The sequence below is a fragment of the Scomber japonicus genome, chromosome 1, assembly GCF_027409825.1.
Source record: "Scomber japonicus isolate fScoJap1 chromosome 1, fScoJap1.pri, whole genome shotgun sequence".
Classification (NCBI taxonomy): domain Eukaryota; kingdom Metazoa; phylum Chordata; class Actinopteri; order Scombriformes; family Scombridae; genus Scomber; species Scomber japonicus.
In genome coordinates, this window is record NC_070578.1 from 36,772,770 (window position 1) to 36,799,443 (window position 26,674).

The window sequence follows — 26,674 nt, forward strand, 5'->3', positions numbered from 1 at the left end:
AATCAAAACCTTAAATTAACATTGTCATGAGCTTTATTGGTACTGTGACGCCATTTAACCCTTTACATACTGTTTATATTCAGGCTCACAATTAGTCTCAACACCAATTCACATTCATAAATTCCTCTATCAGTTATCCATACATTAATGATTAATCTCTATGTTTGATTAATAGATATTTCACAATCACTATTTTATTTCTGGCTAAAATAAATGTGTATAGGGTGTTTATACAGCTCTCAAATGTAAAAATAAATAAATAAAACGTCAAATGTGACCCTTGATTTGTTTATAATATATCAAAGAATTAAAAAATATGTATTAAGTAACATGTTATATATTTTTAAATGTGGGAAAAACCCTTTAAAGTGGATATTATAGTTTAAGGCCTGTGTGTAATATTGTTATGTGGACGAGTGAGTGGGTTAATACTGTTTTATGCGTTTTTTATAGTTTTTTTTAAATTATATTAAAAAATTATATATATATTTGTAATAAAGATATTCAGAATTACACTTTTTTTCATTATCAGTAACTATAATGATTTTAACACACTTTTTTAGAGGAATATAAACCATGAACTCGTATTTATTAAACGGCAGCTTCTTCTTCTTTTTAAACATACACAAGAAAAAAAAGGGGAAGTGACGTCAAGCGTGACCGGATTGCGTAATCACGTGACTGCGCCACCTCTCAGTCAGCTGATATAAAGTCGGTTTATTATCGACAACAAGCTTGAAGTGCTCAGTCATTGTCCAGGGTCCTTTTGGGGTTTATTTTATATGTGAACCAGAGACTAACAATGAGGAGTTTAGTCCTGTTCGTTCTGGCGGCTTTGGCCCTCACCAACGACGCTCTTGTCCGGTAAGAAAATATAAAATAAACCTTTTAAATGTTTTTTTTTTTATTTCTTTAGCAGCACGAGCTAAAACTACCCCGCTGTTACCCAACACAACACGACGGGAAATAGGTTTAAAATGCTCTTATTTAACTTATAATGTCTTTAATGTAGAAGTGCACGGTGTTTTTTTTAAAGCCACACCTTTTTATATTTATCATTTTTATATCGTTTGTTGTCTCTTTTTGTGCTAATCTGTATTTAAAATCAGTTCAAATGCCAAAGCAAGTGTGAAATACAAAATAAAAGTCCTCACTATGCTATATTTAAAAATTAACTAAAATAATAATAAATGCAAAACAGCGTACTTTGCAAATATTATAGTCTAATATTAAGATTAAGTCAAATTAACTTTAAAATTACAATCAGACCGCTTTATTAAGAGTATATTTGTAATCTTAGGCAACATGTCTGCTTTAAATTATACTTTTAAGAAGCTTATAAATGTTCAGTTTCTTCTTAACATTGTCAGGAAGTTGATATTTTCCGCTTTATGTTAATTATTTAGGTCATAGTAGGTGTTTGGTGGTGGTGTTACTGGAATGCGTTTTATTTTGAAAGTTCTCATGTATGTTAAAGGGGTGGACAAAATATTAGGAACACCATATAATTTGTTTGTAAAGGTAACTTAATATATGAAAAAGCAAAATGTAGTAATTCTACTTTATAGTTATTTTTGAGGTCATAGTGGATACTGGAGTACATTTTATTTTGAAATTATATCATAATTAACCCACTCCTATATGTTTAATGGGGTGGACACAATATTAGAAGCACCTTTTGTACTGTGTGTGTGTGTGTGTGTGTGTGTAGATAACTTAAATATGAAATGGCAAAATGTAAATAATTCCAACTTTTTTTTTTATTATTGAGATCATAGTGGATACTGGAGTGCCTTATTTTGAAACTTTCTAACATTTCCTCCACTCTCACATATGTTAATGGTGTGGGCAAAATATTAGAAACACCATGTAATGTGTGTGAGTAAAGATAACATTAATATAAAATAGAAAAAATGAGATAATTCCACTTTAGGTTTACTACTGAGGTCATAGTGGGTGGAGTGCATTTTATTTTGAAACTTTCTAATATAATGTGTGTGAGTAAAGATAACATTAATATAAAATAGAAAAAATGAGATAATTCCACTTTAGGTTTACTACTGAGGTCATAGTGGGTGGAGTGCATTTTATTTTGAAACTTTCTAATATAATGTGTGTGAGTAAAGATAACACTAATATAAAATAGAACAAATTAGATAATTCTACTTTATGGTTGTTATTATTAAGGTCATTGTAAGTACTGGAGTGCCTTTTTTATTTTGAAACTTTCTAATATTTCCCCCACTCATGTATATTAATGGAGTAGACAAAATATTAGGAACACCATATAATGTGTGTGTGTGTGTGTGTGTGTGTGTGTGTGTGTGTGAAGATAACTTTTAATATAAAATAGATAATTCTACCTTTATGGTTAAGATCATTCTAAGTACTGGAGTGCATTTTATTTTGAAACTTTCTATAATTTGCTCCACTCTCACATTATGTTAATGGAGTGGGTCAAATATTAGAAACACCATGTAATGTGTGAGTGTGCAGAACTACACAGTCTACTCATCATCCGTATGTGCTGCTGTGTGCATGTGATCTTCTCTCTTTGTAACCGTCCGTACTGATCTGATCTTGTGACATCTAGCTCAACATGTTGCAGCAATCGCAGCAGCACTCCCCCTAAAAAAAAAAATAAATAAAAAAAATAAACTGCCTCTCTGTTAGCAGCAGACAAAAGAAATGTTTTCCAGCATGTTTCCATTCATCATTCATCATACTGGTGATCAGAGAGCCTGAGAGAAGTCTAAAATAAACAGCTTATAAATACATACATGAATATAAAAAATGAATGTTGGGTAATAGAGAAAGGAAAGTTAAAGGGCGAGGCTTGTGTTCACACCCTTTAAACTGCCGTTGCTATGGTTACAGCAGGCACCAAAACCAGTCAAATCAGCATAAGACCAGAGGACCAGAGGCTTCAGCTAACATTAACTTTAAATATGAGTGAATCATTCAGGTTGTGAAATGTTTAAACGGTAGTGGAGAGAGAAAACATGCTTTGTATGATTCCAGTGAGGCCTTTTAATTCACTTGATTCATCCAAAGTCTTAAGACAGGGGGGTCAAACATGCGGCCCGTGGGCCAGAACCGGACCGCCGAGGGGTGCAATCCGGCCCACTTTCCTTCCTGTCTTTTTTTCTTTCCTTCTTTCCTTCCTTCCTTCCTCCCTTCTTTCCTTCTGTCCTCCTTTCCTTCCTTCTGTCCTTCCTTCCTTCCTTCCTTCCATCTGTCCTTCCTTTCCTTCCTTCTGTCCTTCCTTCCTTCCTTCCATCTGTCCTTCCTTCCTCCCTCCTTCTCTCTTTCTTTCCTTAATCTCTCTTTCCTCCCTTCCTTCTTTCCTTCCTCCATACCCTTTCTTCCTTCCTTCTGTCCTTCCTTCCTTCCTCCCTCCCTCCTTCTTTCCTTCCCTCCTTCCTGAGGGAGGAAGGAAGGAGGGAAGGGAGGACATGAGATCAAATTGGACTGTATGTGGCCCTTGAATGAAGATGAGTTTGACACCTCTGTCTTAAGATATTTAATTATCTGTTAAATATGTTGCAAATATTTGAGCTTTTTTAATCATTTTTGCTTGTAAAAATAGCAGATTTATGATTATATGCTCCCATTTTAGTCATTTATCAGGCAGAATTTAACACAAACACATAATCCCCATGTTTATACTAGATCAGAGGTGTTAAAGTATTTACATTCAAGGGCCACATACAGAACAATTTGATCTCATGTGGGCTGGATTATTAAAAGGATGGAGGGAGGGAGGGAAGGAAATAAGAAGGGAAGGAAGGAAAGACAGGTAGGAAAGAGAGATAGTGAAGGATGGACAGACAGACAGACAGACAGACAGACAGAAGGAAGGAAGGACAGATGAAAGGAAGGACAGATGGATGGAAGGAAGGACAGATGGAAGGAAGGAAGGAAGGAAATAAGAAGGGAAGGAAAGAAAGAGAGATAGTGAAGGAAGGAAGGAAGGAAGGAAGGACAAATGAAAGGAAGGAAGGAAGGAAGGAAGGAAGGAAGGAAGGAGGAAAGAAAAAGTAATGGGGAGGAAAGAAAGGGAGGAAGGAAGGAAGAAATGGAGGAAAGAGAGGACGGAAAGAAACAGAATGAGGGAGGAAGGAAGGAAGGAAGGAGCAGTCAAAACAGACGGGGTCAATTTGACCCGGGAGGACGACACAAAGGTTAAACACTTTTTTAAAGTCAGAGTCCTTCAAAATAAAAGCACGAAGCACAAAATAGAACATAGATAAATTATTACTTATCAGGAGTTTAAATCAGCTTTGAAATATAATCTGTTTCCTGTAACTGAGCCGACAGAGTTCATAGAGAAAGTGTAACATTAGGAGTTATGTGAGCGTGCACTTTGTATTCATCAGGACAGGAAGTTTCATTTTAGCACCTTGACTGGAGGTGTAATGTATCACAAACTGGTAAAAGAGACACAGAAGAATGAATCATCTAGAGCAGGGGTGTCAAACATACGGCCTGCGGTCCAGATACGGCCTCCTTTCCTCCCTTCCTCCTTTCCTCCTTTCCTCCTTTCCTCCTTTCCTTCCTTCCTTCCTTCCTCCCTCCTCCCTTTCTTCCTTGACTGGAGGACAACAGGAGGGTTAAAGGAAGTAGTTTTGCTCATTTGTAATGTGGATTTCTTCTAATATGATTCATTTCGCAGACTAAATGAGTCATCACAACTTATTCACTTTGTATTGAAGCCTGAAATATTATGAATAGATATAATATATAATTTGCTATAATAGTAGGAGACTTTTATTTTTACATCATTATTCTCATTTCCTGCTTCTATAGAAATGATTTGAGAGTTGCAGTGGTGTGTTGTGGCTTTGTACAGGTCATGAAAGGTCTGAGTCTGTGGTGGCTGATATGACTGTTCTACTTCCTGTTTCAGTTCTTTAGAGTTTTAAATGTGATGGTATGGCAGCAGAGCAGATCAGTGCACATAGATATTGAGTTTATTCAGTTACAGCAGACTTTTATTTTGGAAAAAAACTGCAAGTCATTGAAGTTAAGAGCATTAAAATGACTCAATAGAAGATATAAATGATGCAATACCTGATTTACATGAACTTGTTACATGTATACTTATTCAAATATTGATTTTATTTTTTAAGGAGGTATGTTTTTCCTTCCTTCTGTCCTTCCTCCCTTTCTTCCTTCTGTCCTTTCTTCCTTCTGTCCTTCCTCCCTTTCTTCCTTCTGTCCTTTCTTCCTTCTGTCCTTCCTCCCTTTCTTCCTTCTATCCTTCCTTCCATCTGTCCTTCCTTCCTTCCTTCCTTTTTTTTCCTTTCTCCTTTCCGTTCCTTCCATCTATCCTTCCTCCCTTCCTTTCTTCTTTCCCCCCTTCCTTCTGTCTATCCTCCCTTGCTTCCTTCTTTCCTCCCTTCCTTCTTATTTCCGTCCTTCCTTCCCTCATGAAGCCTAAACATCACCTCCTTCTTTAAAGTGATGAAACCTTTAACACATGACGGCTGACCTTCACTCAGTCTGTGGTGGCTGATATGACTGTTCTGCTTCCTGTTTCAGTTCTTTAGAGTTTTAGATCAGTGTTTATAGATATTGAGTTTATTCAGTTACAGCAGACTTTTATTTTATCATTCAGACTCAATCCTGCATTAAAACTGCAAGTCATTGAAGTTAAGAGCATTAAAATGACTCAATAGAAAATATAAAGGAGATAAAAATGATGCAATACCTTCCTTCCATCTGTCCTTCCTCCCTTCCTTCCCTCTGTCCTTCCTCCCTTTCTTCCTTCTGTCCTTCCTTCCTTCCTTCCATCTGTCCTCCCTTCTTTTCCTTCCCTCCTTCTGTTTGTCTGTCCTGCCTTCCTTTCTTCCTTCTGTCCTTCCTCCCTTTCTTCCATCTGTCCTTCCTCCCTTCCTTCCTTCCTTCCTTCCATCTGTCCTCCCATCTTTTCCTTTCTTCCTTCCATCTATCCTTCCTTCCTTCCTTCCTTCCATCTGTCCTCCCTTCTTTTCCTTTCTTCCTTCCATCTATCCTTCCTTCCTTCCTTCCTTCCTCCCTTTCTTCGTTCTGTCCTTCTTTCCATCTGTCCTCCCTTCTTTTCCTTCCTTCTTTCCTCCCTTCCTTCAGTCTGTCTTTCCTACCTTCCTTCCTTCCTTCCCTCGTTCCCTCCATCTTTTTAATGACACACACAACGAATGGAGCGAGGTATGTTTTGGAGATAAAGGGTGCAGCTATGTTCGTTTTTTATTGCAACACACTTTTAGCTGATAAGCGTATCAAAGTGGGTCAAGTGTTATCAGCGAGAGCCTTCAGTGTGTTTATTCTACTAATGAAACGACTTCATGGTCAAATCATGAAGAGCTAAGAATCAAACGTTCATTTTAAAAAGACTTTTCTCTTCTTCTAGCCTCTTAACCCTCCTGTTGTCCTCGAGTCAAGGATAAAAGTTAGGAAGGAAGGAAAGTTAGTAAGGAAGGGAGGAAGAAGGAAGGAAGAAGGAAAGGAAGGGAGGACAAAGGGAGGGAGGGAGGGAGGGAGGGTGGAAGAAGAAAAGGAATGTTAGGAAGGAAGGGAGGAAGAAGAAAAGGAATGTTAGGAAGGGAGGAAGAAGAAAAGGAATGTTAGGAAGGAAGGGAGGAAGAAGAAAAGGAATGTTAGGAAGGAAGGGAGGAAGAAGGAAGGAAAGTTGGTAAGGAAGGAAGGAATGTTAGGAAGGAAGGGAGGAAGAAGGAAGGAATGTTAGGAAGGAAGGGAGGACGAAGGAAAGAATGTTAGGAAGAAGGAAGGAATGTTGGGAAGGAAGGGAGGAAGAAGAAAAGGAATGTTAGGGAGGAAGGAAGGAAGGGAGGAAGAAGGAAGGAATGTTAGGAAGGAAGGGAGGAAGAAGGAAGGAATGTTAGGAAGGAAGGGAGGACGAAGGAAAGGAAGGAAGGGAGGACGAAGGAAAGAATGTTAGGAAGGAAGGGAGGAAGAAGGAAGGAATGTTAGGAAGGAAGGGAGGAAGAAGGGAAGGAAGGAAGGGAGGAAGGACAGAAGGGAGGGTTAGGGTCAAAAGTGGGTCAAGTCTTATCAGCGAGAGCCTTCAGTGTGTTTTATTCTACAAATGAAACGACTTCATGGTCAAATCATGATGAGCTAAGAATCAAACATTCATTTTTCCGACGTTCCTCCTCTGTGCAGAATTCCCTTAAAGAAATTCCGTTCGATCCGCCGCGAGCTGACCGACTCGGGGAAGAAGGTGGAGGAGCTCCTGGCCGACAAACACTCCCTGAAGTACAACCTTGGCTTCCCGACCAGCAACGGACCGACTCCAGAGACCCTGAAGAACTACCTGGATGTAAGTATGACCCTAACTCAAACAAACCGTCACCCCCCCGCTCCCCCCCTCCTCGCCCCCCTCCCTCGCTGGAGTCTTCACTTTCACCCGTTAATGCCTCCGTTCACCGTTAAGGAGCTAAAAGCCACGAGAACAAAGGTCTTCCTGTTCGATGGCCGCCTCTTTAAATCCCCACACACACACACACACACACACACGCACACACACAGCCACACACAGCGTTTTCAGAGAGGCTGAATCAGTTGTTCATATTAAAGCAGCAGGTGTCAAACATGAGGCCCGTGGGCCAGAAACGGCCCACCGAGGGGAGAATTCCGGCCCACTTTACTTCCTGTGTTCTTTTCCTTCCTTCCATCTGTCTTTGCTACCTTCCTTCCTTCTTTCTTTCTGTCCTTCCTCCCTTTCATCCATCTGTCCTTCCTTCCTTCCATCTGCCTGTCTGTCCTTCCTTCCTTCCTCCCTTTCTTCCTTCTGTCCTTCCTTCCTTCTGTGTGTCTGTCCTTTCTTCCTTCTGTCCTTCCTCCCTTTCTTCCATCTGTCCTTCCTACCTTCCTTTTTTCCTTCCTTCTTTCCTCCCTTCCTTCTGTCTGTCCGTCCTTCACTGTCTGTCTTTCCTACCTTTCTTCCCTCCTTTCTTTTTGCCTGTCTTTCCTTCCTTCCTTCCCTTATTTCCTTCCTTCCTTCCCTCTTTCCCTCCATCTTTTTAATGACAGACACAATGAATCCCCCTCCTGAAGCCTAAACATCACCTCCCTCCTTCTTTAAAGTGATGAAACCTTCAGCACATGACGGCTGACTCAGAGTCTGATCTTTTAAACCTTTTGATCCTCATCAGCTGACACAAAGTTACGACATTTAGTTTGTTTGTTTGTTTTCTACTCAGTATTATCTCTCTTTAACCTTTAACCCCAACCCTTCAATTATCACCTCAGCCTGTCTGGAAAGGTGTTGATAGCAGACTGCGCTGAATCAGCATCTATTTTGAGTCATTTTAAAAGGACATTTCTCTTGTTCTAGCTTCTGAACCCTGCTGTTGTCCTCGAATCAAAGGAGGAAGGGAGGAAGGAGGCAGGGAGGGAGGGAAGGAAGGAAAGAGAGAAGGAAGGAGGGAGGGAGGGAGGGAAGGAAGGAAGGGAGGAAGGAGGAAGGAAGGGGGGGGGGGAGAGGAAGGACAGAAGAAGGAAGGAAGGAAGGAAGGAGGGAAGGAACAATCAAAACAGACGGGGTCAATTTGACCCGGGAGGACGACAGGAGGGTTAAATGTGAAGGTTTTCAGGCTTCTTTATTATTTTTATGACAGTAAACTATTTTATCCTTTGAGTTGTGGACTTAAAACGAGAAATTTTAGTTTCTTTAACATAAGATAATCTCTTATAAATCCAACGATGGGGAAATTTCCACTGTTACAGCAGCAAAGTGGAGAACAAAAAATGGAAGAGAATTAATAAAGAGCAATAAAACTATTGGTAATTTAAAAAATAACATTATTAAAAGTGTAAAGAAATATAGCACAGTTGAACTGAAGGTAAAACCTGAGATACTGATATTATACAGCAGTGAATTAATTTTGGCTTTAAGAAACATTTTAAACCCTTTTTTTTAACATTTTATTCAACTATTAAATTAATTAAGACTCAAATTGAGGCTTTTAAATAGATCAGAAACACCCGATAATCTCCTCAAGCTGTTTTATTTCAGCATGTTAGCTTTTGTAATAGTTTCAGGAACTAGTTTGACATAAAATAAGTATTTAAATTTAAAGTAAATGATCTGTATGATAGTGAAATGATAGATAAATATTAGAACTGGTTTCACACTGCAGCCTTCATCTAAATGTTTCAGGTAAAAGTAGTGACTCAGATCTCTGCTGAAGGTCTAATAATCACATGAATATGCTGTTTTTACTGTTTTTAAAGGGCCAGTTCACCCAAAATGCAGAAAGGAGGAATAAAGCAGTTATTTCTGGTGATATCGAACCATGCAGATAGTTTTATTCCTCCTCACATTTAAACATTAAAAACAGTCAGTGTCTCCTTTTAATCTAAATAATGCTCTGACTTCACTTTGAACACAAACTGGAATCACTTTCCACCAAAGAACTACTTCCTGTTAAAACAATCAGCTGATTAGTCTTTTAAACTACGACCTCAAAGCAGCCAGACGGCACATTTACAACACCGCAGAAACACAATAGTCAATACTACCACAAGATTGCAGCCGCTGGTCTACTTCAACACTTCCTTTAAAAAAACCCAACTAATATTACACAATAAAAGAGGCAGAAAAACCTTTTATTTGATTCACTTTCCCACCAAAGAAATGGTTTCCTATTAACCCTCCTGTTGTCCTCGAGTCAAGGAGGAAAGGGAGGGAGGACGGACAGGTGGAAGGAAGGGATGAAAGCAGGGAGGAAGAAGGAAGGAAAGGAGGGGGAAGGGAGGAAGGAGGAAGGGAGGGAGGAAGGAAGGACAGGAGGAGGGGAGGGGGAAGGGAGGAAGGAAGGACAGGAGGAAGGAAGGGCGGAAAAGAAAGAAGGAAGGATGGAGGAAGGAAAGAAGGAAGGATGGAGGAAGGAAGGAAGGAAGGTTTGAAGGAGGGAAGGAAGGAGGACAGAGGAAGGGAAGCAAAAGGGGGAAGAAGGTAGGGAGGGAGGGAGGAACGAAGGGAGGAAAGAGAGAGGAAGGAAAGAAAGAGAGAAGGAGGGAGGAAAGACAGATGGAAGGAAGGAAGGAGGAAGAGAGGAAAGAAGGAACAGTCAAAACAGACAGGGTCAATTTGACCCGGGAGGACGACACAAAGATTAAAACAACTTCCTGATTATTCTTAAAAGTTTCTAGAAATAAATTTAACTGTAAGTCGTTAAAATGTTGTTTTTTAAATGTGTGCATCTTATTTTATTGAAGCACAAACCTGGAAAAACCCAAACTGTCCAAATGTCTTCATACTAACTACACATATGCTCAGTTTTCTGCACTTTGAACATCATCAACCCTAACCTGCAGAATAAATCAAACATATTAACTCTAGTTTCTAGTTTTAGAAACAGGAAGTTAAACTCGGTCTGAATGACTTGACTTGCTGTTGGTCACAAGAAGCAGAAACTCACTTCCTGTTTTCTTCTCTTTTAATCTGTGAAGTAATCATTAGTGTTTTTTTTTCTGCTGTGTAACTGTGAAACTAAAACAGCTGATTTATGACCGTGACTCAGAAACAATGTGACCCGAGTCCTCCTGACATTTACTGACAGCTGCAGCAGCTACGCCTCAAACAGCTGATGAGAAGAGAGCCGGGTGGTTTACTGGCTTCGTACATTCAGACCTGGTTGTTGTTGTTGTTGTTGTTGTTTAAATAATTGAACCAGATTACTGTAAATCTCCTCCTGAGTTCATCAGATTAGCACCTGAATAATTCTGTAAATACGACTAAAGCTCTACAAGCTTCTCATGAATAAGTGATGTGAGTGTTTTTATATAGTAAGAATGAACAACAAGGCACACAAAAAAAAAGAAGAAATAATGACTCAATAAAAACATGAAGTGAGGAAACGCCAGAGCTAGGATGGAAATGTAGAAATTAAGAATACACAAATAGAATAAAATCAAATTCAGTATAAAATAAAGTGGGTAAAACTAGAAATGAATGTGAGGTAGAAACAAAGATAAGAAGAAAAATAAAATAATAAAACAACTAAAGAAGAAATGTGATGAAGTAAAATCAGACATAAGGTAGGTGGAAACACTGAAGAATTAATAAAACAGATAGTCAAAGTAGTAAAACAGGGGTGTCAAACTCATTTTCACTTGAGGGCCACATACAGACCAATTTGATCTCATGTGGGCCGGATTATTAAAAAGAAGGAAGGAAAGAGGGAAAGAAGGCAGGAAGGAAGGAAAGACAGGCAGGAAGGAAGGAAAGACAGGCAGGAAGGAAGGAAAGACGGGCAGCAGGAAGGAAGGAAAGACGGGCAGGAAGGAAGGAAAGACAGGCAGGCAGGAAGGAAGGACAGGCAGGCAGGCAGGAAGGAAAGACGGGCAGGAAGGAAGGAAAGACAGGCAGGAAGGAAGGAAAGACAGGCAGGCAGGAAGGAAGGAAAGACAGGCAGGCAGGCAGGAAGGAAAGACAGACAGGCAGGAAGGAAGGAAAGACAGACAGGCAGGAAGGAAGGAAAGACAGGCAGGCAGGAAGGAAGGAAAGACAGGCAGGAAGGAAGGAAAGACAGGCAGGAAGGAAGGAAGGAAAGACAGGCAGGCAGGAAGGAAAGACAGGCAGGAAGGAAGGAAAGACAGGCAGGAAGGAAGGAAAGACAGGCAGGAAGGAAGGAAGGAAAGACGGGCAGGAAGGAAGGAAAGACGGGCAGGAAGGAAGGAAAGACAGGCAGGAAGGAAGGAAGGAAAGACAGGCAGGAAGGAAGGAAGGAAAGACAGGCAGGAAGGAAAGACAGACAGGCAGGAAGGAAGGAAAGACAGACAGGCAGGAAGGAAGGAAAGACAGACAGACAGGCAGGAAGGAAGGAAAGACAGGCAGGAAGGAAGGAAAGACAGACAGGCAGGCAGGAAGGAACGACAAAAAGGAAGGAGGGAAGAAAGGAAGGAAAGGATGAAGGACAGAAGGAAGGAAGGAAAAGAACACAGGAAGGAAAGTGGGCCGGATTGCTCCCCTTGGTGGGCTGGTTCTGTCCCACGGGCCGCATGTTTGACACCCCTGATCTAAAACATACATTAAAATACGAGTAATGATGAATAAATAAAATATATAGTTAAATTTAAAGCCAGATTTTAAAAAGGTAAGTCTTTAAATTTAATATTTAAAACAATGTTATTAATGATCATATGCATGCTGTGCTTTTATTTTGTTAACCAGGCCCAGTATTACGGTGAGATCGGTTTGGGAACTCCTCCTCAGACCTTCACCGTGGTGTTCGACACCGGCTCCTCCAACCTTTGGGTTCCCTCCGTTCACTGCTCGCTGCTGGACATCGCCTGCTGTAAGTCTCCATTCATGACTGTTCTTTCCTTCCTTCCTTCCTCCTTTCCTTCATCCTTCCTCCCTTCCATCCTTCCTCCCTTCCATCCTTTCCTTCCTTCCTTCCTTCCTTCCCTCCCTCCTTCCTTTCTCCCTTCCATCCTCCCTCCTTTCCTTCATCCTTCCTCTCTCCTTTCCTTCATCCTTCCTCCCTCCCTTCCTCCTTTCCTTCCTTCCTCTCTCCCTCCCTCCTTTCCTTCCTTCCTTTCTCCCTTCCATCCTCCCTCCTTTCCTTCATCCTTCCTCCCTCCCTTCCTTCCATCCTTCCTTCCTTCCTCCCTCCTTTCCTTCCTTCCTTTCTCCCTTCCATCCTCCTTCCTTTCCTTCATCCTTCCTTCCTCCCTTCCATCCTTCCTTCCTTCCTTCTTCCTCCCTTCTTTCCTTCGTACCTCCCTCCTTTCCTTCCTTCCTCCCTTCCATCCTTCCATCCTTCCTTCCTCCCTCCTTTCCTTCGTACCTCCTTCCTTCTTCCTCCCTCCTTTCCTTCGTACCTCCCTCCTTTCCTTCCTTCTTCCTCCCTTCTTTCCTTCGTCCCTCCCTCCTTTCCTTCCTTCTTCCTCCCTTCCATCCTTCCTCCCTCCCTAAATCAGTTTATCCTGACTAAATGCTGGATGCTAAAATATCTCTCTGTTTTTGTTTTCTTTTTTTTTCTTCCAGTGCTTCACCACAAATATAACTCTGCTAAGTCGAGCTCCTACGTGAAGAACGGCACCGCCTTCGCCATCCAGTACGGGACAGGAAGCCTGTCAGGCTACCTGAGTCAGGACACATGCACTGTAAGACACACACACACACACACACACACACACTCCTTCCTACCTTCCTTCTGTCTTTCTTTCCATCTGTCCTTCCTTCCTTCTTTCTGTCTGTCCTTCACTGTCTGTCTTTCCTGCCTTTCTTCCCTCCTTCCTTTTGCCTGTCTTTCCTTCTGTCCTTCCCTTCTTATTTTCTTCCTTCCTTCCTTCCTTCCTTCCTTCCTTCCTTCCCTTCCTTCCCTCCCTCCCTCCATCTTTTTAATGATCCGGCCCACATGAGATCAGATTTGTGTGTATGTGGCCCTCAGATGAAAATGAGTTTGACTCCTCTGTATTAAAGCATTTGTCTGTTTTCTAGATTGGGGACCTAGCGGTGAAAAGCCAGCTGTTCGGTGAGGCCATTAAGCAGCCAGGCGTCGCGTTCATCGCCGCTAAGTTTGATGGGATCCTCGGCATGGCGTACCCACGCATCTCCGTGGACGGGGTCGCGCCAGTGTTCGACAACATCATGAGCCAGAAGAAGGTGGAGCAGAACGTCTTCTCCTTCTACCTGAACAGGTGAGTGGACAGGAAGCAGGAAGTGTGTTTTTATCATAGACTGTATAAAAGAAATGGACGTAACATCCGTGATGTCACCCATTGGTTTGTGGACTGCTGCTCGGAAGCCAATAGTTTCGAATCAAGGCAGCGCCATCTTGAAAATTTCAGGTGCATGCTGGGAAAAATAAAAACACAGATTCTACTTATATGAGCATGAGGCGGAGTCATGGGCGGAGCGGGGAGGTTGCTATGGTTGCGAGGGCTGGATCTCGAGGACATTGGTCAATCAACCTGTCAATCAGGACGTAGCCACGCCCTAATGCATACCCTGCTTTATCGTCACATATAAAATCAGGGAGGCCAAAATGTCACAAATGAACATCATACTGCATTGAAGAAGGCTTTAAACTAGCGATTGAGACCATAAACACATTTTGAAAACGTTTACTGAGGTTAGAAATCAAGTGAGAAGTTGGTGAATTCTCCATTGACTTGTATAGAGACGGTCGCCCCCTGGTGGCCTTTTGATAGAATGCAGCTCTAAGTTACTTCCTCGTTGGCCTCATTTCAGAGGACCAGAACTCCCGGTATATAACCACTACTCAATGCACTTTACATAAAAACAAAATCAGGGGATGATTAAACAGTAAAAATTGGAAACATTAAGACATGCAATTTTAAAATAAATAAATAAACCCGACGTTAAACTGGTTATTTAACTATTTTTAAAATTACTATCCACTTCTATTTTTTGTCCTCTCTCTGCTGACCTCGAAGTCAAAACCTTTAAATAAACTTTAACAGTTGATTACAGTACTCTGACTTCTTCTTCTTCTTGACTTCAATCACCTCTCAGTTCTTCTTTCGCTGTGTGAGATTTCTTTTGTGGTCGCTTCATTCAGTTTCAATTCTCAATCGAAGCTCTGACGAAGCTAAAAAAAAAACCCAACTGAAGAAAGTGAGAAAGTGAGAAGACTGTAATGTAAATAAATATAACACTGATATTAGTTTCAATAGAGAAATGTGTTTGATGTGATTTTTGATTTAGAGCAGAGGAGTCAAACTCATTTTCATCTGAGGGCCACATACAGACAATCTGACCTCATGTAGGCCGGATTATTAAAAAGATGGAAGGAAGGAAGGACAGAAGGAAGGAAAGACAGGCAAAAAGGAAGGAGGGAAGAAAGGTAGGAAAGACAGACAGTGAATGACGGACAGACGGAAGGAAGGAAGGAAGGAAGGACAGATGTAAAGGAAGGAAGGGAGGGATGGAGGGAGGGAGGGAGGATGGATGGATGGATGGACAGGCAGGCAGATGGAAGGAAGAAAGGACAGACACACAGAAGGAAGGAAGGAGAGAAGGGGGGAAAAAAGGAAGATAGGAAAGACAGATGGAAGGAAGGACAGACACACAGAAGGAAGGAAGGAAAAAAGGAAGATGGGAAGGAAGGAAAAAGAAAAAAGGAAGGTAGGTAGGTAGGAAGGAAGGAGAAGAACACAGGAAAGAAAGTGGGCCGGATTGCTCCCCTCGGCGGACCGGTTCTGGCCCACGGGCCGCATGTTTGACGCCCCTGGTTTAGAGTTTGTTTTATGACTAGTTTAATCCCATCCCAACACTTATAATCTGTTTTTAAATGAAAGGAAAGATTTATTTGTGCTGCACATTTCAACAACTGAACCTGAACCTTCTTTAAAAAGCCCAAACAGACCAACCGCTGCTAAATATAGTCCGACCTGTTTCTGCTGCAGTAATCTGGCTCGGAGCCGTCATGGAGTCAGATAAGAGTAACGAGCAGGTGGATCGCTCCCACACACACTCACAGGAGAAAACATATGATGACATCACTTCCTCTACTGTTTCTTCTTCTAATTTATTTTCTTTTAGTATTTTTATGAGTTAACCTTTCCTGAGATTTCCTGGATGATTAAGAGAGTTTTAAAGTTTTAATATAGAAGGATAAAAGCTGGAGAATGAGGTCATGATTCATATTTAACTTTAACTAAGCGTGTAATCCAGATGGTAAACATGGAAAGCCTTGTGAGCCAGAATCGACCCGTCTAAGCGTTTAGCAGCTAAAGAGCTCCAGATCTTTCCCTCAGGAGTTGGTGGAGAGTAAAAACGGAGCAAAAAGAGAGATTAACATTCAGCAGGAGGACAGAAACACGATGATGATCACGGCCCACTGAGGGGAGCAATCCGGCCCACTTTCCTTCCTGTGTTCTTTTCCTTATTTCCATCTGTCCTTCCTTCCTTCCTTCCTTCCGTCCATCCATCTGTCCTTCCTTTTTTCCTTCTTTCCATTCTTCCTTCTGTCCTTCCTCCCTAGCTTCCTCATTTCCTTTCTTTGTTCCTTCTTTTCTTCCATCTGTCCTTCCTTATACTTCTAGTCCACATGTTAGTTTATTGAAGTATACTTAAAGTATAGCACAAGTCCACTCTTCTATATTCTGCCATTGTACTAGTTCTATACTATATGATGAACATATAAGTTTATAACAGGGGTAAAACCTGAAAGCTAATGTGTGGAGTGAAAAACATTTTTATTCTGCTAAATTAAATGTAAGCACGAGTCAATGACTTGGATCAAGATTTACTAAGTATTAGTACTTTGTGGCAGAAAGAAGTAAAAAGTATACTAAAGTACATGGAAGGAAAGGAGGGAGGGAGGAAAAGGGGAGGAGGAAGGAAGGAGGAAAGGAGAGGGGGAGGAAGAAGGAAGGAGGAAAGGAGGGAGGGAGGGAGGAAGGAAGGAGGAAAGGAGAGGGGGAGAAGGAAGGAAGGAGGAAAGGAGGGAGGGAGGAAGGAAATAAAAAGTATACTAAAGTACAAGTATAAGCTTTAGTATTAAAGTAGAAGTGTAAGTCTTAGTATTAATGTTCTTAGTCTTAGAAGCCAAGTATACTTCACTATACTATTCTTAAGTATATAAAATATAAAAAGTAAACTTCAGGTATACTGCCTCAGTTTTAGTATAAAATAAGTATACCCATAGTACACTTGAATAAACTACTTTTTCCTAAGGGATATCCTTTTATTTGATTCATTTTATTGAAAAAAAAGTCATCCAACCACTATTATGAGCTAGGAGAACATTTTATAGAATATGATGAACAACATGTTTGAATGCAGATTTTTTTTTTTTTGACATAGCATCTATAAACATGTGAATCAGCTGCACAAAAATGTAAAAAATGATCCAGTTTATTTCCAATTTATATACTGTGGGTCACATTAGGAAAAGTCCAGCTAAAAGAAATGAGTGTTATTACAGCTCTGAAATGAACAGTATGTAAGAGTTAAACTGCAATATATCAATATCCAATTAGTATCAGCCCCTTAACCCTCCTGTTGTCCTCGAGTCAGGGAAGTAAGGGAGGAAGGAAGGGAGGGAGGAAGGGAAGGAAGGGAAGAAAGGAAGGGGAGGGAGGGAGGGAGGGATAAAGGAAAAGAGGAAGGGAGGAAGGGAAAAAAGGAAGGGAGGAAAGACAGAAGAAAGAAAGGGGGATGGAGGGAGGGAGGAAGGAAGGAAGGAAGGAAGGAAGGAAGGGTCAAAACAGATGGGGTCAATTTGACCCCAGGATGGTTAATTGAAGTATCGGTCGGCTCCTTCTCCTGATGTTTGCCGTCTGTGATCCTGATGTTGCCTTTTGTGTCATCGTCTTCTTCTCTTCTGTTCAGGAACCCGGACACTGAGCCCGGCGGTGAGCTGCTGCTGGGAGGAACCGACCCCAAATATTACACCGGAGAGTTCAACTACGTCAACATCACCCGTCAGGCCTACTGGCAGATCCACATGGACGGGTGAGACCTCCAACACTCACATCTGGTGATATGGTTGTAGTTTCTCTGCCTGGTTAGGACTGATAAACTCAGGCTGTGTTGAGCTGTTAGATGATTTATTAAAAACACACAAACCATTTTTAAGACGTTTTTAAAGATGATGAATCTATTAGTAGACCAGTCATCAATAAAAAAGAAGTAGTTTAAGTCACAGATTTGCTTGCTGCAGCTCTTAAAATTAAGATTTTCTGCTTTTATCCTCATTAAATTGAATATCTTTTAGTTTTTGACTGTTAGTCTGATAAAAAAAGAAAACTGGAGATATCATGAGTTTGGGACACTGTGTGAAAGCCATTATTTCACTATTTTATAAACTAAATAATCAAAAAATGAGATGAATAAAGAAAATAATTGTTGGTTGCAGCCTTAATCACAAGCCTGCTTTAGTGTTAGTTTATTTCTCATTTTATTATTAAAATATATAATATTATTATTTTGAATATTTCCAGTACTGTGCAATATTAGTATTTCATGTATAATTTCAATTCTACTGTGCAATATACATATAATATACTTCCCCCCCCCCCTTTCACTTTAATCTGTGCAACCACTCTATACCAATATTACTCTTATAAATGTCACAATTACTTATATTTGTATTATATATATATTTTTACTATTATTATTTATTCTTTAGTCTCTTTCTCTTATTGCTGCTCTTCTATTTTAATGATGTAATAAAGCATCTTTCCCCGTTATAGGACTAATAAAGGAATATTTTATCTTATATTGTGATTACTTGTTGAATACTGAGACCTGTGTGTGTGTGTGTGTTTTTTTGTTTTTTTTTTTTCCTAGGATGGCAGTGGGCAGCCAGCTGAGTCTGTGTAAAGGCGGCTGCGAGGCCATCGTGGACACCGGTACGTCTCTGATCACCGGCCCCTCAGCCGAGGTCCGAGCCCTGCAGAAGGCCATCGGAGCCACTCCTCTCATCCAGGGAGAGGTAAAGAGATAAAACCCTCAAACTCTTCAACACACTTAGGATTAAAGGACACACAACTATCATAATGACGTCACCGCATACACCAGTGAGGTTCGCTGCCTTCCCATAAAGACTCACGCCATCTTCAAAGCAGCAGCAGCAACAATGGCAGACTAATAATTTAAAAATAGTAATAACTGTGCAATATTAATATAATATGCATGTTATATCTGGTGTATTACCACTGAATGACAATATTAGGATTATTTTTACTTCATATTTTTTGCTGTATTTATACTTTCGGACTTATTTCCTCATTGTGGGACTTAAAGGAATATGTTATAATTAATAATACAGCATCTTTAAGTGTTTGCTCCAACGAGCTTTACTTGTACTTATTACACACTTTAAAGCAGGGGTGTCAAACATGCGGCCCATGGGCCAGAACCGGCCCACCGAGGGGTCCTTTTCGGCCCACTTTCCTCCCTCTCGTTTTTTTCCTTCCTTTCTTCATTCCTCCCTCCCTTTCATCTTTCCTACCTGTTGTTTTTTCCTTCCTTCCTTCCTCACTTTTATTCTTTCCTTCCTTCCACCTGTCTTTCTTTCTTTCTTTCCTTCCACCTGTCTTTCTTTCTTTCCTTCTTTCCTTCCACCTGTCTTTCCTTCCTTCCTCACTTTTATTCTTTCCTTCCTTCCATTTGTCCTTCCTTCCTTCCTCACTTTTATTCTTTCCTTCCTTCCATCTGTCTTTCCTTTCTTCCTTCTTTCCTTCCTTCCATCTGTCTTTCCTTCCACCTGTCTTTCTTTCCTTCCTTCCTTCCACCTGTCTTTCCTTCCTTCCTTCCTTCCACCTGTCTTTCCTTCCTCACTTTTATTCTTTCCTCCCTGTCGTTTTTTCCTTCCTTCCCTCCTCACTTTTCTTCTTTCCTTCCTTCCACCTGTCTTTCTTTCCTTCCTTCCTTCCACCTGTCTTTCTTTCCTTCCTTCCTCACTTTTATTCTTTCCTTCCTTCATTCCTCACTTTTATTCTTTCCTTCCTTCCTTCCACCTGTCTTTCTTTCCTTCCTTCCTTCCACCTGTCTTTCTTTCCTTCCTTCCTCACTTTTATTCTTTCCTTCCTTCATTCCTCACTTTTATTCTTTCCTTCCTTCATTCCTCACTTTTATTCTTTCCTTCCTTCCTTCCACCTGTCTTTCTTTCCTTCCTTCCTTCCTCACTTTTATTCTTTCCTTCCTTCATTCCTCACTTTTATTCTTTCCTTCCTTCCACCTGTCTTTCTTTCTTTCCTTCCTTCCACCTGTCTTTCTTTCCTTCCTTCCTTCCTCACTTTTATTCTTTCCTTCCTTCCACCTGTCTTTCTTTCTTTCCTTCCTTCCACCTGTCTTTCTTTCTTTCCTTCCTTCCTCACTTTTATTCTTTCCTTCCTTCCACCTCTTTCTTTCCTTCCTTCCTCCTGTCTTTCCTTCCTTCCTCCTGTCTTTCCTTCCTTCCTCACTTTTATTCTTTCCTTCCTTCCACCTGTCTTTCTTTCCTTCCTTTTTTTTATTCTTTCCTTCCTTCCACCTGTCTTTCTTTCTTTCCTTCCTTCCACCTGTCTTTCTTTCTTTCCTTCCTCACTTTTATTCTTTCCTTCCTTCATTCCTCACTTTTATTCTTTCCTTCCTTCCTTCCACCTGTCTTTCTTTCCTTCCTTCCTTCCTCACTTTTATTCTTTCCTTCCTTCCTTCCTCACTTTTATTCTTTCCTTCCTTCATTCCTCACTTTTATTCTTTCCTTCCTTCCACCTGTCTTTCTTTCCTTCCTTCCTTCCTCACTTTTATTCTTTCCTTCCTTCCATTTGTCCTTCCTTCCTTCCTTCCTCACTTTTCTTTCCTTCCTTCCTCACTTTTATTCTTTCCTTCCTTCCATCTGTCTTTCCTTCCTTCCACCTGTCTTTCCTTTCTTCCTTCCACCTGCCCTTCCTTCCTTCCTTCTGTCTTTCCTTCCTTCCACCTGTCTTTCTTTCCTTCCTTCTGTCTTTCCTTCCTTCCACCTGCCTTTCCTTCCTTCCTTCCTTCTGTCTTTCCTTCCTTCCACCTGTCTTTCTTTCCTTCCTTCCTTCCTTCCACCTGTCTTCCTTCCTTCCTATGGTCCGGCCCACATGAGATCAAATTGGTCTGTTTGTGGCCCTTGAATGAAAATGAGTTTGACACCTCTGCTTTAAAGTAACTTTCCATCATTAAGTGAAAACATCCAGAAGCAGACACGACTCTTTAGAAAAGACATTTATTTACATAAAACAAAAAAACAAACAAGTAAATGAGAAAAGTGTATCAAAAGTGCATCAAGAGTGTCAAACTGAACAAAAAGAGGAAAGCAGCACTGTTCATTTTCGTGCTTGAGCCTCCAACAGAGAAACCATGCGTCCCATTAGTCCAAGGAAAGCGTTGGTGTCAGCCTCCATCTTCTGCAGCAAGGCATCGTGCAGGTCTTTGCTGTGCTGCAGAAACCTCTCGTCTGACCTCTGCAGGTACTCCAGCAGCTCTGCGTTGCTGTCTCGCTTCCTCTTCCCTGAGCACCAAGAATAGAAGAACAAGTTAAAATGTTTTATTAAGTTATAATTACTAGGGCTGGGCGATTATGGCAAATCAAGATCACGATTAATCTAACTTTTAATCTCGATTACCCTTATGACTGATTATCTCCACCCTTGATGAACAATGATGTATTTTCACAGTTTCTTTAGTTTAGTATTTTCCACTGCTGCCCTCACGCATGAGGATCTTTAGGGAGTGAAGATAAAGATGTTTTAAGGTGTGACGCTGTGGTTAATGTCTAGTTTACTTGATTAGAAGGATGGAAGTGAGGAAAGGAAGTGAGGAAAGGAAGGAAGGTAGGAGGGAGGGAGAAAGGAAAAGAGGAAGGGAGGAGGGAAGAAGGAAGGTAGGAGGGAGAGAGAAAGGAAAAGGTCAAGGAAGGAAATAAGGACGGAGGGAGGGAGAAAGGAAAAGAGGAAGGAAGGAAAGAAGGACAGGGGGAGGGAAGAAGAAAGGAAAAGCGGCAGGAAGCTGTGGTTAATGTCTAGTTTACTTGATTATAACTATGTAAATATCATGGTTTGGGTTAAAATGATCACTGGAGACAAGTTTTCAACTCCCTTAAGGATATGCAACCTTTATTGTCATGGCAACAGTGAACACTGGTGTCTACTACTCTTACCTGGTCTGGTGTTGTGGCTTTCACCCGAGCTGCTGGATGGCGTTGGCGAGCTACAGTTTAGTGGCAACGTTAGCTCCTGTTTGGCTTCTTCTTCTTCTTCTTCTTCTTTGATAGCAGATAACTCTATAAAACACAATAAAACGCCGCTTTAAACATATAAACTTATCCACTACACCTACAATACAATGCTAAGCCAACTGAATGTGGCGCTGGTATGGTGACGCTATGGCTAAGTAGCATGCTAACGTTAGCTATCCTATGCTAACTTATGCTAACCTGTGGTTCAGTTAACATTAACCAAGCAAACGTTAGCTCTAGAAATAATAGCCTTTCACCAATCAACTGTGTGTAAGGCGAAACTTACCGGGTCCCGTTTGCGGTAGCGTTACGTTGTCGTCCACCATCACCTCCAGCATTGCCGTAGCGGAGTTTAATGCTCCGGTACTCAGTCTGTCGCCCAGGACCGAGTCCAGGATCTCGAAAGTAGAGTTTATCTTTGGCCGCCTTATTCCACCTCGACTAATTAGATCCTTCTTTTGGTCCCGGTACTCCTTTTTTAACTTTTTTAGCTTGTTGCTAATCTGTTCAATGGTCCTATCGTAACCAGCAGCAGCCATCTCCCTCTGTATTTGGACAAACACCGGCTTGGTCCGTGAAGCTCCCTCCAGTTGGTCCTGAACCTCTGCCGACGACCACACGGCGAGGAAGCAGCTCGTCTCCTCGGCTGACCACTGTTGTTTCGATGTGTGCATGGCTGGCTGGCGCTTCGTCGGTGTTTTTTAAAAATGGCACTTCACGTCTTGTTTGCTGTGGTTGGTCTCAATAACCCCGCCCCCTTAATGTAACGTAACCGGTTCCTTCTGCTAGTAGTGCAACAAAGAACTGGTGCTACTCTTGAACCAGTTTTTCTGGCCCGGAGTCAGTTCTTTGTCTGTGTTTTTGCTTTCCCCACTGCTCAAGGGTTCTTCTTGCGGGGCCACGTCATGACGTCACCGCGCACGTCACAGTTACGTTCGCTGCTCGTGCCAACTTTGAAGCAGCAGCAGCAACAACAACAATGGCAGACTACATGTTTGTACAGCTGTTGCTCCCTAACCCTAACCCTCCTGGCTCTCATCCAAACACTGCAGATAAAATGTATTAATGCTGCTCGACAGGATTGAGATGGTTGTTAGCCAGCAGAGCTCAGCTAACTCACAACACATGCATTTTTATTTCTTTCTTCTAGTCCAGCAAAGAACTGGTGCCACCAGTTTTTCTGGCCCAGAGCCAGTTCTTTGTCTGTGTGAACAGGAAAACCGGTTCCAAATTAAGCACTGCCCCCCCCCCCCCCCCCCCCCCCCCCCGAACCAGCACTGGAACTGCTTTGGTGTGAAAGGGTATAAATGAGCTTACCTAATATTTGTGGTAAACCAGCAAATACTTCTAACTCTTCTAACTCATTATGTGAATGTATCTAAAGGCAAGTTTATTAGTACAGCATAATTCAGACACTGGGTAATTCAAAGTGCTTTACAAAAGCTGGAAATGCATTATAAAAATAAAAAACATTTAAACATTATTTATTAGGAAAAAAAGAGAAATATAAATAAAACGCAAGTAAATAAGTAAAAATTGGTATAAGAAGAGATACGATTTTAAAGTAAAAATAAAACAAAATAGGAGCAATGAAAACCAGCAAGTAGGTTTTGAATTTAAGAGAACGTGACAGTAAACAATAAAGTTTTTAAATCTCCCCACAGTTACACTAAAACCTGATTATGTGATGGAGCATGTTTGTAGAGAACCAGTATTTTTTTGTCACTAAGAAATGTGTTTGTAGAATAATTAGTGATGGAAATGTATTGTTTTTACTCCCAAGTTTCAGTCAAATACAGGTTGAAATTAGCTAAAAATTTAAGCCCAACTTTGTCACCCAGGAAAGGTTTTTATATTCATTCAAAAATATGTGTAGGTGTGGATACGACAAGCTGAGACCAGCCTCAAAAACACGATGAGTCAGTTTTGCAGAGGTTTAATAAAGTTCTCATCTGGCCACTTTGAACCTGTCGATCATATACAGCAAATAAAATAAGATTTACTTTTTATATTTTCAAAAGATATAAAGTACGAAAAAGATTTAAATACACTAAAATAAATGACAAACTACTGCTTGAATCAATTTACTGTTTATATTGCAGCTTTTTATTTCTTCAGTTTCTAGTTTAAAGGTTTTTTTGTCCTAAGAAGTCTGCCTGTGTGTTTCAGTACATGGTGAACTGTGACAAGATCCCGTCTCTGCCCGTCATCTCCTTCACTCTGGGAGGAAAGTCCTACACTCTGACCGGAGAGCAGTACGTCCTCAAGGTGAGACTGTGTGTGTGTGTGTGTGTGTGTGTGTGTGTGTGTGTGTGTGTGTCATCCAGCAGGGGGCGACAGAGAGCACCTCCCCCTCCCTCCTGCAGTAAACAATACAACTGTGTGACTGTGTGTGTGTGTGTGTGTCTCTCTCTCTCTGTGTGTGTGTGTGTGTGTCTCTCTCTCTCTCTGTGTGTGTGTGTGTGTGTGTGTGACGCCATAAAGAACCAAACAAGTGCAGCTTTGTGTCATTTGGCAGAGTCGTGAGGAGGCTGGTTTGTTGTGAGGAGAGAGATCCATGTTTGTTTCTCCTGTTTAGACGATCAGGTTTAAAGGTCAGAGACAAATTAGGGTTGGTAAGAGGAGCAATTCAGAAATATGTTAAATAGTTTTAAAAGCAGCATCAGGTTTGTTAAAATGTACATTTAGTATTTTTGTTTTTATATAATTTGAAATGACATTTAAAGCATTTTTAACCAAAAGTCAGACTGAATGCTCCTGAAATGTCAAATGGTGTAACCACAGTATAATGATAAATATTAAATATTTTATCACCTACAGTGTATTTAAGTGGACTTATACTGATACTGACTTCATTTAACCCTCCTGTTGTCCTCAAATCAAGGGAGGAAGGAAAGAAGGGAGGGAGGAGGAAGGAAAGAAGGGAGGAGGAAGGAAAGAAAAAAAGGAAAGGAGAGTAGAAGGAAGGAAGGAAGGAAGGAAGGAGAGAAGTCCTTCATTCCTTCTGTCATTCCTTCCTTCTGTCCAGTTTTTATGGTTACACCACTTAGACATTTTTACCATAATCCTCTAATATATTCTCTCTAAATGGATTAAAAGCAGAAATTTGATGCTGGGTCCACAAATAAAGAATGTGTGCAAGTTATTCATACATTTATTTTCACATTTTAACCCCTTTTTAAATTTGACTGAACAAAACCATCACTGACTTTTTTTATATTTAACTTTTTTTTTTTGTATTTCCTGTTTGTCTCCTTCCTCTCCTCCAGGTGACTCAGGCTGGAAAGACCATTTGTCTGAGCGGCTTCATGGGTCTGGACATCCCCGCCCCCGCCGGGCCGCTGTGGATTCTGGGAGACGTTTTCATCGGTCAGTACTACACCGTGTTCGACCGAGACAACAACAGGGTCGGCTTTGCCAAGTCTAAATAAGCTCGTCCTGAGAGCGTGAGTGGGAGAGAGGAAAGGAGGAAAGCTCAACATCCAAGTGTTTTTAGGGAGGATAAAAAAAATAACAAATCTGTGCTGCACACGTTTTCTGTTGCTTTGCAATCAAACCGTATTTAGCAATAGAGTTTGTGTAGAGTCTAAATGCACTGATCCCAAGATTTAATGATTCTTCTGGCAGAGTGAGACAGATAGGAGGTTTGATACGTTGTGTGTGTGTGTGTGTGTGTTTGAGTGTGTGTGTGATCAGGTATCTCAGCGGGTTGAAACGGTACTGATCTGTTCAAATATCTTAGTCCTTTTTTTTTTCTTTTTTCTTTTTCAATGAAATCAGGGACCTGTTTTAAAGAGAACGATTTTAATTTGCATTTTAGGGAAAAAGTGTTTTTGTGAAAGGTGATTGGCCTGAATAAACTATTTTAAAAAGAGAACTTGTGTCTAATGTGTGATACTGTAACGATCTTCTTCTTCTTCTTCTTCTTCTTCTTCTTCTTCTTCTTCTTCTTCTTCTTCTTCTTCTTCTTCTTCTTCTTCTTCTTCTTCTTCTTCTTCTTCTTCTTCTTCTTCTTCTTCTTCTTCTTCTTCTTCTTCTTCTTCTTCTTCTTCTTCTTCTTCTTCTTCTTCTTCTTCTGTCTGTTGAGCAGCAGTAGAACAAACACCTTGGTACTGTGATTGATAACAAGCTGTACTTTGAACCTCAAGTCGATGCTGTATGTAAAACAGGCCTATATATATATTTTACTTTTAAGTTTTTAAAGCTCTGAATGTTTTAGGAAACATCACAGACTGTTGATCGCTGCTCTTTCATCCACAGCTGGGTTTTTAAAATCTACACAATTACATCCAGAAGTAAATCGGAAGCATGACATTATTTAATTATGCTCCAAAATTATGGAATAATCTACCCTAAAGCTATTAAGAGATGTGAGCTCTGAACACTTTTAAAACATGTCTATTTAATTTGGTTTTTAATTAGTGTCATTTTAGCTTATTTTACTGTCTTTTTATTCTGTTTATTTGTCGTTTTATTGTATTTTTATTTGTTAATCACTTTGAACTTTTTGTTAGGTGCTCTATAAATAGTTTATTATAAATATTAAGCTAGAGTCAGAACCATGTTAGCATAACATAAACACTGTTTTCATGAGCATATTTCACTTTTAATCAAATTGCTGGTTGCCGGGCAACCGCAGGACAACAAGACAACAGGAAGTCACATAATCCTGCATGATGAGATGAGATGTGTCAAAAGTTAAATGCTGAAAACATTTTGGTAAGTATATTTATTTATTTATTTATTTATTAATTTAAAAATATATGACACTAGCACCAGCAGCTAGTTAGCACGTAGCTTAGCATAAATACTGTCTCTGTTTTAAAGGCAATAAAATCCACTGATCCACTGATTTTATCTTCTTTTAACGAGAAACTCAGTGTAAAAACGTCATGATGTGGTTTAAGGTTATCTCACCACTAATAGTCACTTCCTGGAGGTTACCAGGCAACCAGAAGAGAGTCCAGGAAGTGACTATCTGACTCATAAACCTTCAT

The 26,674-nt window shown here is 40.6% G+C and overlaps 1 protein-coding gene across 1 annotated transcript; it reads left to right on the top strand.

Moving 5' to 3' along the window:
* Positions 1 to 722: 722 nt before the first annotated feature.
* ctsd (cathepsin D) lies at positions 723 to 25,554 on the top strand. Its single transcript, XM_053315042.1, has 9 exons — positions 723 to 864; positions 7,165 to 7,321; positions 12,182 to 12,305; positions 13,001 to 13,119; positions 13,457 to 13,656; positions 17,318 to 17,440; positions 18,278 to 18,422; positions 23,847 to 23,945; positions 24,947 to 25,554. Exons 1-9 carry the CDS (start codon positions 803 to 805, stop codon positions 25,106 to 25,108), a joined length of 1,191 nt encoding a protein of 396 aa, XP_053171017.1. The 5' UTR covers positions 723 to 802; the 3' UTR covers positions 25,109 to 25,554.
* The last annotated feature ends 1,120 nt before the right edge of the window (positions 25,555 to 26,674 follow it).